The sequence below is a fragment of the Cervus canadensis genome, chromosome 11, assembly GCF_019320065.1.
Source record: "Cervus canadensis isolate Bull #8, Minnesota chromosome 11, ASM1932006v1, whole genome shotgun sequence".
NCBI lineage: Eukaryota > Metazoa > Chordata > Mammalia > Artiodactyla > Cervidae > Cervus > Cervus canadensis.
Genome location: NC_057396.1, coordinates 44149002 through 44165315, shown reverse-complemented (window position 1 = coordinate 44165315; position 16314 = coordinate 44149002). Strand labels below are relative to the sequence as shown.

Below are 16314 nucleotides of genomic sequence, written 5' to 3'. Positions count from 1 at the left end.
GGATGATGATTTCAGGTCTGAGAGATGTCCCTGGAACTAGAGCTCCAGCTAGATCCCTAATGTGTTCCTGCCTTCAGTGTCCTATAAAACTTGGAATGAGGGTCTTGCTAGAAAAACACAATAACAGCATGGATTGCAAGTCCCCTGAAAGTCTATAATCTGGCACATTAGGTCAGTAACTTTAATTCCCCAAGCAGTTATGAAATGGTCAGAGAAACCAGGAAAAACTGATGGGTAAAAGAAGTTCAGTTTATATGCTTCTGAGTTAGTAGAGACTTTGCAGTAAAAGAGCAAAAGAGTCCCAGCTCTGAGTGGTCTTACCTTGTCTTGAAGATCCTGGATGAGTCCCCAAGATGATAGCTTATGGTGAATAGTGAAAATGCCACTGGATTCATGATCTCTGAAGAAGATATAATTCCGAGACCAAAGACAGGTCTCAGTCACTGAGAGCTTTGTGTGCAAAATTTTGTTTAGAGTGGCAGGACCGAGAAAGCTTCTGACATAGACATCAGAAGTGGGCAGGAGAGTACCTGCCTCACTAGTTTAAGCGGGCCCTTTTATGCTTTTCAATTAGCTGCTGAGAATAGATAAAAAGAATACCTCAAGACTGTAAGAGTTCCACCAGACCCTTTCCCAAGGTATACATCCTGAGATAACTTTGGCACAAGATTAGCCAAGGAGAACGGGTCCAGGCAATGTTTCGGGGCTAGATATACAGTTGCTGTGTAATCATGGGTACAAGTCTTAAGAAACAGGTTGCCAGGCAAGGGTTGTTACAATTATAATCATTAGCATGGAGACTAAGAGAAGCATTTCCCTGAGTAAGACATTGTTCTGTGTGATCATTAGTGTGCTGTGTGACCTTAGCTAAAGAAAGGCCAGTTCTTGGGTAAGATACATTGCTTCACACAGCTGGGAAAGCATGAGTGAGAATGTTCACCTCCTCCTTAAAGGGCCTTGGACTGCCTGCTTAAACTTTAACGCTTTCATGTAGAACTAGCAGATTAAATTAAAAACAAAAATACTCAACTACAAATGGACACTTGCCATTGGCACATGTCATTTACCTCTACAAGGATTAAATTGTGTGCTGCTGCTAACCTTCAATGGCCCCTGAAGGGAGTTCAGGGTGGAGAGCAGAAATGAGGCACTCTGTGCTCTGGAAAAAGCGGCAGGACATGTCTTCAGATAACTATTTTCCGGAGCCAATTAGCCCAATTCTTGCATCTCCTCGTACCTAGAAAAGGACTAAATTTCTTCACGATGATGTCTGCTCCTCATGACTAGCAGTAACCCTTATGAGACTTTCTGTACAAATATGTTCTTGATTTTGCATGTACCATTCACCAAATTCACCATTCACCCATTGACCAAAATCACCTATATACACTTGCCTTCCCCCTACCTCTTTGGAGCATTTTCTCAGAGTGATAAACATCTGAAATGCTGTGTCCCTTGATATCTTGCAACTCTCATGCTGTTCATTTTTTTTTTTATACCAGAAATACACATGTACACATACACAGGATACGGTAATGAAAATATTTCAATCCAGTGTAGATAGTTGCAGGAGTCAGGGGTGTAAAATTTCCAAACAAAGACCACAAATCCTGCCCCTTTTTACTTTCCGTGGGTAAGAATTAAAGTATTAAGTAACTTGATTTACTGCAGCAGCTAAGATTGTAGACTCTGGAAGTACATTGTCTAATTTCAAATCCTGGCTCTATTATGCAAGAACTGTACCATTTTTTTTTTTTTTTTTAGAACTGTACAATTTTAAGCAATGTACTTCCTCTCTCTCTATGCCTCCGTTTTTCTCATCTGAAGTTCAGAATAAAAGATAATTGTGTGGATTCAGATGTAAAGAGCTTGGAAGAGGGGCTGGCTAGAGGAAAGCCTCAATAATATTAACTGTGATTTAAAATTAATTGTAAGTAGTAAAACCCTATGATATCCAGAAAAAAAATGTACCCATTTATTTATAACAGAGATATTAGGGAAACATCATCAAATAATAAAAAACATAAATACATAAAAACACTTTCTGGTTTTTAATACTTCTCTCTTAAATTGCTGTCCAGCTATCTGGCTGGCTATTTATGATGCAGATCAGCGTTTCAAGGTTCACTGCTCTTTGACCTAGAAAACCTCTTGGTCTGAGGAAGGGGTACCTTTTCTTTGGGACTATTCAGGTCATACTAGGCCCAGTATAACCAAAACTATGAGTCTGCTTCTCTTCCATCTACCCAACCTCTTAGGTAGGGTCCTTCCAAGGCGCAGCTGATGCAGCATGAGAGTCAGAGCAGGGACTATAAATATGACATCTCTGGAGGCCTGCCCGTTCAGTAACCTCAGCCTACAGGCATCTCCTCTGTCTTAAACTCCAAAATTTTATTTTTCCCAAGCAGAAGGCCTGGGAAAATCCTCTAAGATTGTTTATTTGATTCGTATCTACCTAACCTCCTCAATCACTTTATCATTTGGTCATTCACTTCTTCACTCATCATTCAACATTCATTTATTCAATCATTTACTGAATGTTTCCCATGTACTAAGTCCAATATCAGCTGCTGGGTGGACAGTGACCTTCCCCACCCCAGGAATCTGCTTTCTTTGGACTCACCATGGAGCAGAACATAGGGCTGATGAGTTCAGTCTCTGATGAGTCCCGAGCAAAGATTCCAAACACCCAGTGAACTGAAAAGGGCTCTCCATAGTGCAGGAAAAGAAAACAATCTAATAAATGAGAACTCTCTTCCCTACCCAGAACTTTTAGACCCAGATTTCCACCTACAGCCTTCTCTGGTAAGCTGGAATTTATGTCACATGAACCCTCAGGCTTTTCTTGGCCCATATGAAAGGCAGATAAAAGCAACATTTCTCTCCCTGAGTTTTTTCTCAGACCTATCTGACTTTCAAGGGTTGAAATTAGAGATTACAATGTATAACTCTGGCAGTCAAAAGCAGCCTGGAGCCTTCTTAGTTACAGAAAATGAAGAAGCAAGACTTTCCTCTGCCTTTCACCCAGTCCCACCATAAACAACAGTTCATTGGATGTGGACAAGAAACACCCCCACCCCCCCACTGATGGGGAGTGGAGAGGGAGTAGAAAGGAGTCTTGAAGCCTTGTGCTCCACTGGAGATTGAAACCTGAAACAAAGGGAGAAAGTTGCCCCCAAAACTCATTTTATCTCTAAGTCACGTTATAGTAGCTAACAGGTAAAGGCAGGTTGATCCAAGTATCCTAGGTTCCAGGCAGAGTTTTTGTTTCTCCCTAAAAAGACTCCCAATACTGAGTCTCTGACATTTAAACACATATACACACCATGGCCACTTTCTACTATAGTGATATTCTCTTTCAAAGACCCTTTCCTTTCCTTGACTGAATTATGCATGTGTGCTTGCTAAGTCACTCAGCTGTGTCCAACTCTTTGAGACACTACAGATTGTAGCCTGCCAGGTGCCTCTGTCCATAGGATTCTTCAGGCAAGAATACTGGAGTGGTTTGCCATGCCCTACTCTAGGATATACTCCTGATGTGGGGATGGAACCTGCATCTCTTATGTCTCCTGCATTGGCAGGAGGGTTCTTTACCACTAGCACCACCTGGTAAGCCCTGACAGGAATATAGCATTATCTTTTTTTTTTTAACACATCTATGATAAAACTCTAACAGACTGTGTTTTGTGTGTATGCTCAGACACATGCACAAAAGTTTGACCATGTGAAAGTGTACTAAAGTGTGAATATGCATTTTGTGTTAGTGCATTACTCCATGATGTATTTACCCGTGTGAACCCACAGGCACATTTATGGGCTAGAAGCCACGGTTCATCCACTTGATAAGTGAATTGTAACACTTCTGCCCCAGAAGCATGTGGGTATTGGGAAGCATCCCTGAATGCAAATGGGTCTGAGAGGCCGAAGGCACCTCCTGTGTGCACACCCTCCCTCAGCTCCTTTGTACATAATGACTTTTTTACTGGAATACTCTTCCCTCCATCCTCAAAACTTTACCTACTTAACTCTTACCACTCTTTTAGATTTTTAGCTTAGAGTTCATACTCACAAGCCTTGCCGGTCTTCATAGAGTAGATCAAGCCTCTGTTTTGCTATTTCACAGATCCCCATCTTTTATAACACTTATCATAGCTTGTGATTATATATAATGAGTACTGTTTGAATAGTTCCAGCTACCATCATAAATTCATGAAGGCAGTATCATGCCTCTTTTACTCACATTTAATTCCCAATCCCTAGCAGAATGCCTAGCATAGGTTAGGTAATCAATTTCTGAGTGCAATAGTATAAGAAAGACAAAACCCAGGACAAGCTAGATCCATGGCAGTGGAATCAACTACAGATCTGGCTACCAAAGACAGTAGCTTTGTAAACTCAATGAGATCAGGGAGTCTTAGAACTCAGCCTGATTCCTGCTCTATCGCTGTCTCAGGGATCAGGATCAAATCCAAAAATTGAGAGCCAACTGTGGGATAGGGTTCAGAGACATTAAAAATAAGAAGCTGTGCCCACTTTTCAGTCTGGTTGGTGGTAGAGAGCCCCAAAGAACACAGAGTTTGTGGTGGCAGCTCCAACAGGACACCAAATCTGGGGAACCTTTGGAAGGACACATGGAAGGCTGCAGTTCTCAGCTCACCCTCCTGTGTTCCCTGTGACTCTTTTGCTTTTAACCTCATACCTTTCAATTTCCCCTCCAAGCCCTCCCATCCATGCAGAGATAGCTCTTATCATCACCTTTCCTCCTATACAGTCCCTCTTTTCCCATAGCCCACAAAGAATCAGACTCAAGCAGCAGACAGCATTGGAGATTGGATGTAATTACATCTCACATTAGGCATTAGCAGAACTCAGACCGTGACCCCAGGATGGTACAGTGACAGGGGTGGTTGGGTCACTTATAGCACCCCCACCCTGTTCTGGCTCTCATTCTTCCTCATTGACTCTGGAACAACATTGTCTCTGCAGTAAAGAGTATCATAGTAAATTTGCTTCATAGTGCAGCTGCATTCAAGAATGACTGGGGGTGGGGGTAGTTAGGGAAGGGAGCTATGGGGGGAAAGGCACAGAGGGTAAGATACGGTCTGAACAACTACGGCTCCTACAACTGCCTCAGCTTCTCCACAGCAGCATCCACGTCGCCTCCTGTGGCAATGAGGGCCTGGAGATTGGCTTCAGGGTTCAGGAAGCCCATGGCCCGCAGTTGCTCTAGCTGCACCCGGAAGTGAGTCTCGGGCGTTGGCTGCTGGGGATTGGTGCCAGTCAAGGCTTGCAACATCTGGAGGAAGGGGGTGGAATGGAGGCCCAGCTCCATAGAGCTCTGTGCTGAGGGAACCTCAGGAGCTGGGGGAGGCGAAGGATCCCCAGGCACAAGGGGACTCTCTCGAGGCTCTGTATCTCCCGCCATACTTCCCAGCCCTGTTAGACAAGGCATGAACCAGAGGAAGAGGCGAGGGGCTTCAGTAGCCAGGATCTGCAGACCCTGCTCAATCTGCAGCAGGGCATGCACGGCACGTGGGTTTACCATGGCTGCCTGAAGGTGCAGCAGCAGTGGCAGTTGCCAGCGCGTCTCATCCTGCAGCTGTGGGGCCTGATTCATGCTGGTGGGCCTCTGAGATCTTGGATAAGCTGGTGGCGGCAGCCAGACATGCTCAGGGATTCCAGCAGTAGCTGCTGTGGGCAAAGGTGGGGAAGGGACGAGTGGGGTCCTATTGGCAGCAGGCCCCAACCCAGAGACAAGATCAGGCATGTGGGTGCTATGGCCAGTGGAGCCGTTCCCTGCACCATCTTGACCTCCGTCTTTTCTAGCACTGCTCTCCGTGGGATACCTCAGGAAGGCTGGGCAAGAGGGCTTTCCCTTGATTGCAACTGACTCCTTGGGGAGAGCCTGGCCTGACTCAGGTTCCTGGGATGAGGGTGAAGCTGGAGGAACTTGGCTTCCTGGTGGTGGAGGTGGTTCTTGGCTTGGACTGAGGGTAGATGCCATCCCCTGCAGATAGGTTCCCAGGGACTGGGGGATCTCAAGCAATTGTTGGAGGTAGTCATAGAGGCCTATATTCCCCAGAATATTGGGACCCCTATTTCTAAGTTCAGATATATCCTGATCCCCAGGCCTCCGGCCCCTCCTGCCAGCTGAGCCTGCATATGTGGAAGTCCAGGGGTTGGGGAGAGGGTCACAATTCTCTGTCCTTGAGGGTTGGCTGCTGCTGCTGGTAGCATTAGCAGTAGTAGTGGTGGCAAAGGGATTGCCCCCAAACTGCTCCTGGACTGCATTAAGCATGGGGTCCATAATATCTGTATACATGGCTCGGAGCACATTGTAACCACCCGGGATGCTCTCCAGGTTGCTGAGTGCCCGGTCCTGGCTGCGCATCATCTCTTGCATCATGGCAGGGTTACGTAGAAACTCCAGTGTCTGCCGCATGATTTCAGGATTGTTGAGAATGTGCCCAATCTCAGGGTTGTGCTGGATCAGTTGCTGCATACGGGGATTGTCAAGAACCAACTGGCGCACCAGGCCCGTGTTAGACAGCAGACCCTGGATGAAGGGGTCGTCAATGATCTGAGCCACAAATTCAGGCACGGATACGTGCTGCCACACCAGGGAGCTTGGCTGGTCAGGGAAACCACCCAAGGTCAGGCCTAGCCCATTGAGGCCTGTGAGGACACCCAAGCTGAAGGTAGGTGGCCCATCTGCTGGGTAAATGGAGCTTGGCTGAGGGAGGGACCCAGGGCTCGGGGCTGGGGTAGGGACTGAAGCAGCTGGGCACTCGTTGACCATGGTGCGACGCTGCATCTTGATGACTAGGTGGACAGTGAGGCCATCCCGGACCCCACACTGTGCCAGCGAGTCAGGGTCCTTGAGGATTTTGCCGGCAAAGATTAGGATCAGCTGATCAGGGTGGGCCTTAAAGCGCTGGGATATCTCTTCCTTCAGCTGCTGGATGGTGCAAGTGTCTGTAACTGAGAAATCCTCCTTGTCCTTAGGCGTCTTCACTGTCACCTTGATGAGGTGGGGATCCTGGACCAGCGCTGGGCTGCCCTGCGGCAGGGCCTCTCCACTTTTGGCCATAGTGGGCAGCAGCAGGCCCAGGTCTGTGGGGACACAGCTGGGGGGAGGGGGAGGGGAGACAGAAATCATCCTTCTGGGCAATGGTGAAAGGAAAGGTGAGCAGGGGGAGGATCTGCAGGCTCAGGTTGGGGGAACCAGAGAGTCCACACAGAAGGGGCTCTGAGGGCATGGGATAGGATGCCTTGGGAGGATTCAGGGTTGGAGAAATGTTGATGATCATGGGAGGGAAATCTGAGGCCCTAGGAAAGAGGTTGAGAGTTGATGAATGAAGGGCAAGGGCAGCCTGAAGGACCTGGTTTGGGGAATACATACCGATCAGCTGTGGCCCCGTCCTTCCTCTTAAATAGGACTCCAAACTGCCCTCATCTTGCTGAACAGCCACCCCTGAAGCCTTCTACACCAGAACCCACTCTACCGGGTCACCTCTGTGACCTCAGCACTGACATCATGGCCTCATACAATGGATTCTTGAGACTTCTCCAAGGTACTTGGGATTCCTGGGGGCTTCATCTCCCCCCACCCTTCAACTCTTCTGCTTCCTTTATCTCAATTGCCATCTTTATAGTGAGAGTTCTGGGCTGACCCTTCCCTCACAAGCCAAGTGTTCTGCTTTCACACAACCTGGTAGGTGGTATGTGGATACTCAGACAGGGGTTGGACAATTAAGAAAGGCTTCTTGAGCCCTTATGTCCCCACGAAGACCCCAATTCAGCTACTTGCTAGTTGAGCCTCTTCTTGGCATTGTTATATTCCTATGTCCTCTCTGATTCATCGTTAGCCATGATACATCAATCAACATATTGACTTTCTGATAAGTAAGATGTAGAGTATAAAAGAGAGGTTCAGGATGAAATAAACTTTTATTTTTTGTTGGCATAAGGAAAATATCATCTGAGACTGAGAATAGATATTAAAGGTCTGTTGAAGGTTTTAGAAGAGCATAAAAGGTATGAAAGAATCATCTCAAAGAATAAGGCTAGAGCATTGGTTCTCCAAGTGTGGTCCTTAGATCAGTATCATCAGCATCACCTGGAAATTGTCAGCTATGCAGAATTTGGGGCCTTCCTGTAGATCCACAGAATTGGAAACCCTTGGAATGAGGCTCAGAAATCGGGGTTTTAACACACCCTCCAGGTGGTTTCTGATGCAGATTCTAGAAAAAAGCATTAAAATAAGAAAATGTATTAGGCATACAAATGGACCAACTAAAGCCTTGGTAATAAATTTAAAGAAGACTAATCAGCACTGTTATATGATTTTCTGTGCCTACACAGAGATTAGGCAGGGTTGGATATAACTGTTATAACCTTTGTGAGTTTGCCAGGTGGGTGTTATATCAGAATAATTATTATAGACTGAGTAGTGTTGAAGCTAGAAAACTGTGTTTGGGAACCTAAAGTAGGTACATGGAGGACATGTACCCTGATTCTAAGTCCACAGAGAATGAAAGAAAGAGTCATCACTGCTGGAGAAGCAGTCTTCTTAGTGAACATCCAGATATTAGTCACAGCAAAAAGGTGAGGGAACATTGAGAGAAGGTTGTAGGTATGAGTTTCACTGTTGCTACATTGCATCCTAAACGGTAGGGTGGGAAAAACTGACAAGTGGAAACTGAGTCAGATGAGGGAATTTCAGAGCATATTGAGAGAATCAGGACGATAATCTGGAGAATTTGGGCTCCTTATGTAAACTGAGGATAAAAGATTTAATTGGATTAATAGAGAGATCTTAATGGGGAGGTGAAAAATCTGTTTCTAGCTATAGTTTTCTTTCTTGAGGGAACTTCTCTGTGGCTCAGATGGTAAAGAATCTGCCTGTAATGCAAGAGACCCGGGTTTCATCTCTGGGAGAAGGAAATGGCAATCCGTTCCAGTATTCTCAGTTAGATTAGAACTTGCCCTGCGTTTCTCCAACTCTGAATCTTTGTCACTCAGTTGTGTCTGACTCTTTGTGACCCTTTGGACTAAAGTCCACCAGGTTCCTCTGTCCAGGGGATTTTTCAAGCAAGGTTACTGGAGTGGGTTGCCATTTCCTTCTCCAGGGGATCTTCCCTACCCATGGATTGAACCTGCATCTCCTGTGTCTCTTGCATTGCAGGCAGATTCTTTACCAACTGAGTCAGGTTTCCCTGATGGCCCAGATAGTTAAAGAATCCTCCTGCAAAAAAAAATAAAATAAAGGCTCTTGGGATGTTTGTTTCTTTCATACTTTAATGTTTGTTTATAACAAAGGGCTTATTATAATGCATAATTTCATAATAATTATCCATTGATTCATACAGCTCCTTGCTAAATTCAGTTCCAGGTGTATACCTTATCTTTTTTCATCCAAGGTTCAGATTTGCCTTTGAGATAATTTATCGTTGGTTTAAAGATGAGAGAAAAAGAAAATGAGAGACATTGCACCTTTGTGAATCCTTTTGGTACAATAAACATTGCAATTAAATAAAAAAAAAAAAAAGAATCCTCCTGCAATGATGGAAACCCTGGGTCAGGAAGATCCCCTGGAGAAGGGAACGGCTACCCACTCCAGTATTCTTTCCTGGAGAATTCTATGAACAGAGGAGCCTGGCTGGCCACAGTCCATGGGTCACAAAGAATCAGACATGACTGAGTGTCTATCACTTCACTTCATTTCTTTGACCTGTTTCTTTTTGATAGGTCATGGTGGTGGAGTGGGATCTTTGTCAGCAGATTTACTGAAGCACTGGGAGCTTAATGGAGCTTCCGTTAGTCTTGCTGATGGTTACATCGGGGCTGAAAGATGGGTGACCTGTGAGGACAACACAAATCTGAATATCTCTCACTTCATCCTCTGCTCCTGCCCCAGACACCACTGTCTCTCACATGCTAGAACTAGTGTTCCTGCTTCCAGCTTTCTCTTCTCCAACGGTATTCCCCTCTCAGCAGCCAGACTGACACATTGAACTACTCTATCCCTTTGCTAAAATCTAGCAATAATTTTCTTGTGTATTCATAGTAAAATCCAAAGTGATCACCAGATCTACAAAGCTTTTCATGATTTCTAATAATTCTCTTTCCCCCTTCATTTTTAAGTTCACTCCTCTCCAGCTACACCATCCCACGTTCTTCAAACACAACAAGAGTACTGTTATCTCACAGCTTTTCCTCTTATGCAGCCTTCTCTGCCTGGAACATTGCCTGGAATTGTATGTTTTGCTCTCCCAAGTCCTTGTGATTTCTACTCAACTGTCTCCTTTCAGAGAGGCCTTCCTTGATGATGCCCCACTCAGAACAGCTTATCCACCACATTTTTCTTTATAGCACTTATCAACACCTCATGTAGCTATACATTCAGCTGAATTTCCTAGAGTAGGAAATGGCAATCCACTCCAATATTCTTACCTTAAGAATTCCATGGACAGAGGAGCCTGGCAAATTGTAGTCCATGAGGTTGCAAAGAGTTGGACACCACTGAACACACATACATGTAGTTCCCTCTTTTCATATGTTATGACTGTCTTCCCTACATGTGGGTCTGTTTTGGGTCTCTAAGTATTGGTGTGCAGCTGTCTATACACATGATTGTGTGTACTGTGTGGTGACTTTATATGCCTATATATATGAATCTTTGGCTGTTAGCCATGTGTGCATATGTGTTTGAGATTATATGTGCATGTTCTTGAATATATGAGCATGGCATGATGTCTGTACATGTAATTCTATGGGTGCAAATATGCTTTTCTATTTTAATATATGCATGTGATTGTGTGTGTGTGTGTGCTCATGCATGTATGGTACATGAAGTAGTGTTATTACACATTGACAATTGCCTTTTCTGGGGGGAAAAAAATGGCCAAACTTCAGATGGGGTCAAGTTGATGTAGCCATTTTATTGACAGATCTCTCAGCTATGGCCAATGGTCTGTTATTCAGTAAAGAAAGCACTGTTTGGTTTTCCCCATTCTAGGACTTCTCCTGAAGCACCAGAAGCACCAGAAAAGATGAAGGCAGATGAGGTAGTCAAACGGGTTGGCAGGCAGGTAGCCAAGCAAATATGTAGACCCAGTGGTTAGGATCCCTGGGATCTCCTGAGCTTCTGGATGGCAGCACTGGTGTCTCCCTCGGTGGCAATGAGGGCCTGAAGATTGGCATGATGGTTTGCAAATCCCAGGGCCTGGAGATACTCCATTTGCTTGCTGAAACGAGTCTCAGGGGTTTGTAGAAGGTGGGAAGGGTCTCCAGCTAGGGACTGTAGCCTCTGTAGGACTGTTCCCGATTTTGGACAGGACTCAGGTCCTTTAGGCTCAGCCATATTGGGCACATCCCAGGCCCAGGGCACTGTGTCAGGGTAGCTGCAGCTGGGTGCAGGAAGCCAGCCCAGGCCCCATAAGTAGGAGGCAACCCAGGGTAGAAGAATAGGAGCCTCAGTGGCCAACAGCTGCAGACTCTGCTCAATCTGCAGTATTGCTTGTGATGCTTTAGGGTTGGCTAGAGCTATAAGCATATCGGAAAACTGAGTCTGCTGCAGAAATGCAGGCAGTTGCTGCCTCCACTGTTCACTCAGCTGGGGCGCACTCATGAACATTATCATCTGGGCTGCCAGGGAAGGGTTGTTCAAAAGCAGTTGCATCATGCTTCCTGTGATCTGGGAGCTGGTCTGCTCATTTGACTGCTGGAGATCATCTAATTTCTGGTTAGAGCTATCTATAGAAATGGTGGCATCTTTGTCTTCTGCCTGGGGCAGCTGGTTGAGCTCTCTGCTAGGTAAGTCTGGTATCCCAATTGGCTGCTCCACTGCACAAGTATGACTCTGACCATTAGTGGAGTTAGAAGTACTGGCCCTGGAAGTATGATTTGCCATGTTGGGGGTAGAATTGGCTGAAGTGATTGAAGATACACCTCGAGAACTAGCATGGATGACTCTGGCTGTAGGGGGTTGTGGGAGATGTTCCTGCCATTCCTGGGATGGTGGTGGAGACGGGAGTGAAAACTGGACTTGCTCTGGCACTTGTCCTCCCAGGAGACCTGTGAAAATGTTGCCCCCAAATGGATCTTGTGCGCTGTTGAGCATCTGATGATTGAAATCAGCAGAACTCTGACCCGAGGCATTGTCCCATCCTGGGACACTCTCTAAGCCTACATATGACTGTGGGTTCGGTGGGCTCTCAAGATTCTGTGCAGGTTGCTGGATCTGCATTATCTCTTGAATCACTGCCAGGTTCCTGGCCAGCTCCAGAGTCTGCCACAGGATCTCAGAATTGTCAAGGATGTGTGAGACCTCTGGGTTCTGCTGCATCAATTGCTGCATGTCTAGGTGTTCTGAGATGAACTGTCTCATGAAGTCTGCGTTGGACAGCAGTTGCTGGATGCTAGGATTCTCCAGTATCTGTGATATGTGCTCTAGACTACCCACTTTCAAGTCCTGGGTATGCACCTTGGGTGCATCCTCTGAGAGAGCTGACTCCACTGGGGTGTAACCCACACCAGCAGATTGGTATTCCCCACTGCTGTTTCCTTTGGTGTTTTTGTCCTGGTGGCAGGGTTTATTGGTTGACAGGTCCCGGGAGAAATGGGCTAGGGATCTGGAGCCGTTTTTAGACTTGATGACCACGTGGATGGTGTGACCGTTCAGGATGCCCCTCTGGCTCAGCACATCATGGTCTTTGAGAAGGTGGCCCATGCAGACAAGCACTAGTTGGTCCATTTGGCATTTAAAGTGAGCCGATAGCTTCTCCTTGAACTGCCTCACTGAGGTATCACTGGCTATCACAAAGTCTTCCTGCTTGCCTGGTGTCTGCACTATCACCCGAGTGACACCTGGAGAGATCTTCTCTGCAGGCAGCCCTGAATGATGCCCACACTGGGCCATCCTGGGTGTTCGAGCGATGACATGCGGCATGGATCTTAGAGGGTGGGCAGATGGGGTGGAAGCAGGGGCAGAGGGGTGAGGGCAGGCAAATTCTTCCTCTGGCCTCCGTTTCAGGTGTCGAGTTCTCAGGCCACAGGCTGGTTTCCTTGTTGCCCCAAAGGGGATGGGTGACCAGACTGGGGCCAGGTGTTTTGTGATGTTGTACCCCCACCCCAGTTCTCCAGATATGGCCCAGCTGAGGCCCATAGTGGCTACTAATTCATACTTGATATAAGGTAGGCTAAGTGGCAATCACTCATGCCAGGGTCCCCCTCCCCCTGCCCCACCCACCAAAAGCACAGCTCTTGAGAAAAGAGATATTGTGATGTCAACCCAAGCCTCACAGTCTCTGGCTGAACTAGTTGGGAAAGGAAACCTATCTGGGGAGTCTGGGTCTTCATAATAAAAGAAAATAAGATGCTTTTACAGGAAATAGAGGGCAAAGTTCTCAGAATACAACTATTAAAAGTACAGACTGCTTAGTCATGGTCGCTCAGTCGTGTCTGACTCTTTGCAACCCCATGGACTGTGTAGTCTACCAGGTTTCTCCATCCATGGGATTTTCCAGGCAAGATACTGGAGTGGGTTGCCATTTCCTTCTCCAGGAGATCTTCCCAACCCAGGGAGTAAAACCAGGTCTCCCACATTGTAGGTAGACGCTTTACCATCTGAGGCTCTCATTAAGGGGGAAATTTGTCTGTAAATCAAGAGGTGAGCATAGAGTTGACTTAGCAGTGAAATTCCTAACAGGGCAGGATTAGGCATCTAAAAGCCAACATCTTTTATTTTTTATTTGGCTAGCAGATGAATTTTCTGTTAAAGGACATATTAAAACATTTTTATGTTTATTGATATTTGGGTATGGATGGAAATATTGTATATGAAGAGTGGGAATGCATGTCTAATTTGGATATAATATTTGTAAATGTATGTATATGTGAAAGTGTAAGCATGAGACTGTGTGTGAAGTATTCTGGTATGCTCTGTTGATTGAGAAGACTTCAGGGTCTAAAATCTTGAACATTCCATGTACCTGCATGGACAGGAGGTACATCATATCATCATCAGATAATATACATCAGATAAGTACAAGCAGACAGTCTTGGCCTGAGCAAAGAAACTAATGACAGTCAGCCAGCAGACTTTCTGCTATCATATCAAATGATTCCTGATAAAGGAGGTCTGGACCTTTAGCCCAATCCATGTCAGAGTTCTTCATGTCTCAGCCTTCCATTGCTTAATTCCTAGAGCAGGATTCAGGTCTAAGGCCCTCGCTCAACTGCATTCAAAGTGAAATTGATCAGGGCAGTGAAACATTAATTTTCACACAAAGATACTGCTTTTTTTCTCCCCAGGTACACCATAGGAGGTTGGGGGTAAGATAAGAAACTTCCACATCTCACTTTAATGATCAACTCCCTTGTATCTTCAGCACTGGAACCAGAGGATCTCAGCCTCAGACATAAAGAATTCTAAACCTAGCTCAACAGACTCCTACAACTGAAAGAGTTGGAATCACAGTTTTCAAAACTATGAAAACTTATTTTAAAAACTATGAATCCAGCTCCTACACTAGGTTTCTGGTAAAGAGGGGTAACATTGCCCAACTAACATTTCATTTCCCAATGAAACTTCAATCAGATCGCCCCAGATCACTATTAAAGAGAACTTTAATATGCTGATTGAGATATTTATTGTCAAGAACTAACTAGATATAATCAATATATCCCAATCATTAGAGCTGATGACCATTTTGAGGAATGGTCCACCTGGAGGGTGAGGAGAAGGCCATACTTCTATAAATCCTCTGCCCTGAGGTCTCAGGGACTGGAGGGTTTTGTCAGTTTGACAGCTTTGGGAGGGGCCCAAGCCCCAAAGGGCCTTTGGGTTGGTGGTCTTGGTAACCTATGCTGCAGTTCCAGGAAGCCGAGGTCATAAATAATCAGGAAACCATCATTGTAGACATAGAACCTGTGACCAGAAGGTTAGTAATTAATGCCTTAAGGTGTTTCCAGAATTTTATCCAGCATGATGCTGAGACGGCACTCCCACTCCGTGGTGGTACCAAAAGCATAAAAAATCTCCTCCTGGCCGGTGCTCAGTGGGCGTAAGGCATTTCGCACCCTGCAGGCCACGAAGGTCCCTGACGTGGCTGGCTTGTACTGGCTGGCATGCCAGGTTTTCTCTACCTGCAGAGTGCTGGCATTGAAATGACTCACACCAGGTAACCTGCGGCCACCTCGGTGGCATAGGGCACCCACAGCCCCTTATCATCACTAGCAAAATATAAATCCTTCCAGGGCACACCCGCGTAGGAGAAGTGGCTGTTGTAGGTGGCACCGGACAGCAGACACGGTAGCTCCAGGATGTTAGAAGAAAGGCCCACCTTGGCCATGTCGGCTGTGCCATAGGAGTTAAAGTACGTGAAGTTCTTGTACAAAGTATTGCCACTGCCATCGCCGGAGCCCATCTTCCTCTCCTCATAGTTCTGCAGCAGCATCAGATCTTCGTAGGATTTGTATAGCCAATAGTAGTCAAAGCACCTAGGCCAAGCCTCACACCAAGATCATCAGGGTTAAAAAAGGTTTTTAAAAAAAGAGAGAGAGATAGAGAAGCTGGGGACTTACCTGGTGGTCGAGTGGTTAAGAATCTGCCTTTTAATGCAGGGAACATGGGTTTGATCCCTGGTCAGGGAACTATGATTCCACCTACCCCAAGGCAGCTAAGCCTGTGCACCACAACTTCTGAGCACAAGCGCCACAATGAAAGATCCCAAATAAGACTCAATGCAACTAAATAAATAAATAAAATACTAAAAATAAAAAGACCAAGTGAGTGTCCTAACAGTCGGGGCTTTGGGAGTCAACCAGAATTGACTTATAATCTCTCTTCTTTTACTTACAATATATTATGACAACATATATCTGTAAAAAAAAAAAAAAAAAGAAAGAAATGTAACAGTAATAATAGTAAAATCAACTGCAATGATGCCCAGTGGGCACTATACATGCATTATCTCATTTAATTATAGTAAAAGCACTGTAAGGAAAGTTTAAAGAGCCCTGGGTATAGAAAAATTTGTTCTTGAGATAAGACCAGGCTGGGGATACAACTGCTTTGGATTATGATGGGATTAGAAATTCCACACAGTGGGTTTATAAAGGAAGCTTGGGGCAGTCTGCACCATCCATAACCCATGAAAGGAGCTTTAGGAGGTGACCTGTCAGGTCTTGGCCAAGACTATCCAGGGGCATACTTAAAATAGAAAGAGGAAGCTGAACTGGGGCTACAAAGAAACCTGTTAGGGTATAGTAGGACTCCTTTGGAATAAACCTGATTGCAGAAGAGAAATT

At 45.6% G+C, this 16314-nt stretch overlaps 2 protein-coding genes across 2 annotated transcripts; both read right to left on the bottom strand.

Moving 5' to 3' along the window:
- Window positions 1–4820: 4820 nt before the first annotated feature.
- UBQLN3 (ubiquilin 3) lies at window positions 4821–7500 on the bottom strand. Its single transcript, XM_043482460.1, has 2 exons — window positions 7403–7500; window positions 4821–7127 (listed from the first exon to the last, which is right to left on the bottom strand). Exon 2 carries the CDS (start codon window positions 7088–7090, stop codon window positions 5120–5122), a length of 1971 nt encoding a protein of 656 aa, XP_043338395.1. The 5' UTR covers window positions 7091–7127; window positions 7403–7500; the 3' UTR covers window positions 4821–5119.
- Window positions 7501–11122: 3622 nt separating this feature from the next.
- On the bottom strand, window positions 11123–12978 carry UBQLNL (ubiquilin like). Its single transcript, XM_043480813.1, has one exon. It carries the CDS (start codon window positions 12950–12952, stop codon window positions 11123–11125), a length of 1830 nt encoding a protein of 609 aa, XP_043336748.1. The 5' UTR covers window positions 12953–12978.
- Window positions 12979–16314: the final 3336 nt, after the last annotated feature.

What these genes read in the sequence shown, in the direction of transcription:
- UBQLN3 (XM_043482460.1), bottom strand. Translation starts at nt 7,090, where the DNA reads ATGGCCAAAAGTGGAGAGGCCCTGCCGCAGGGCAGCCCAGCGCTGGTC.
- UBQLNL (XM_043480813.1), bottom strand. Translation starts at nt 12,952, where the DNA reads ATGCCGCATGTCATCGCTCGAACACCCAGGATGGCCCAGTGTGGGCAT.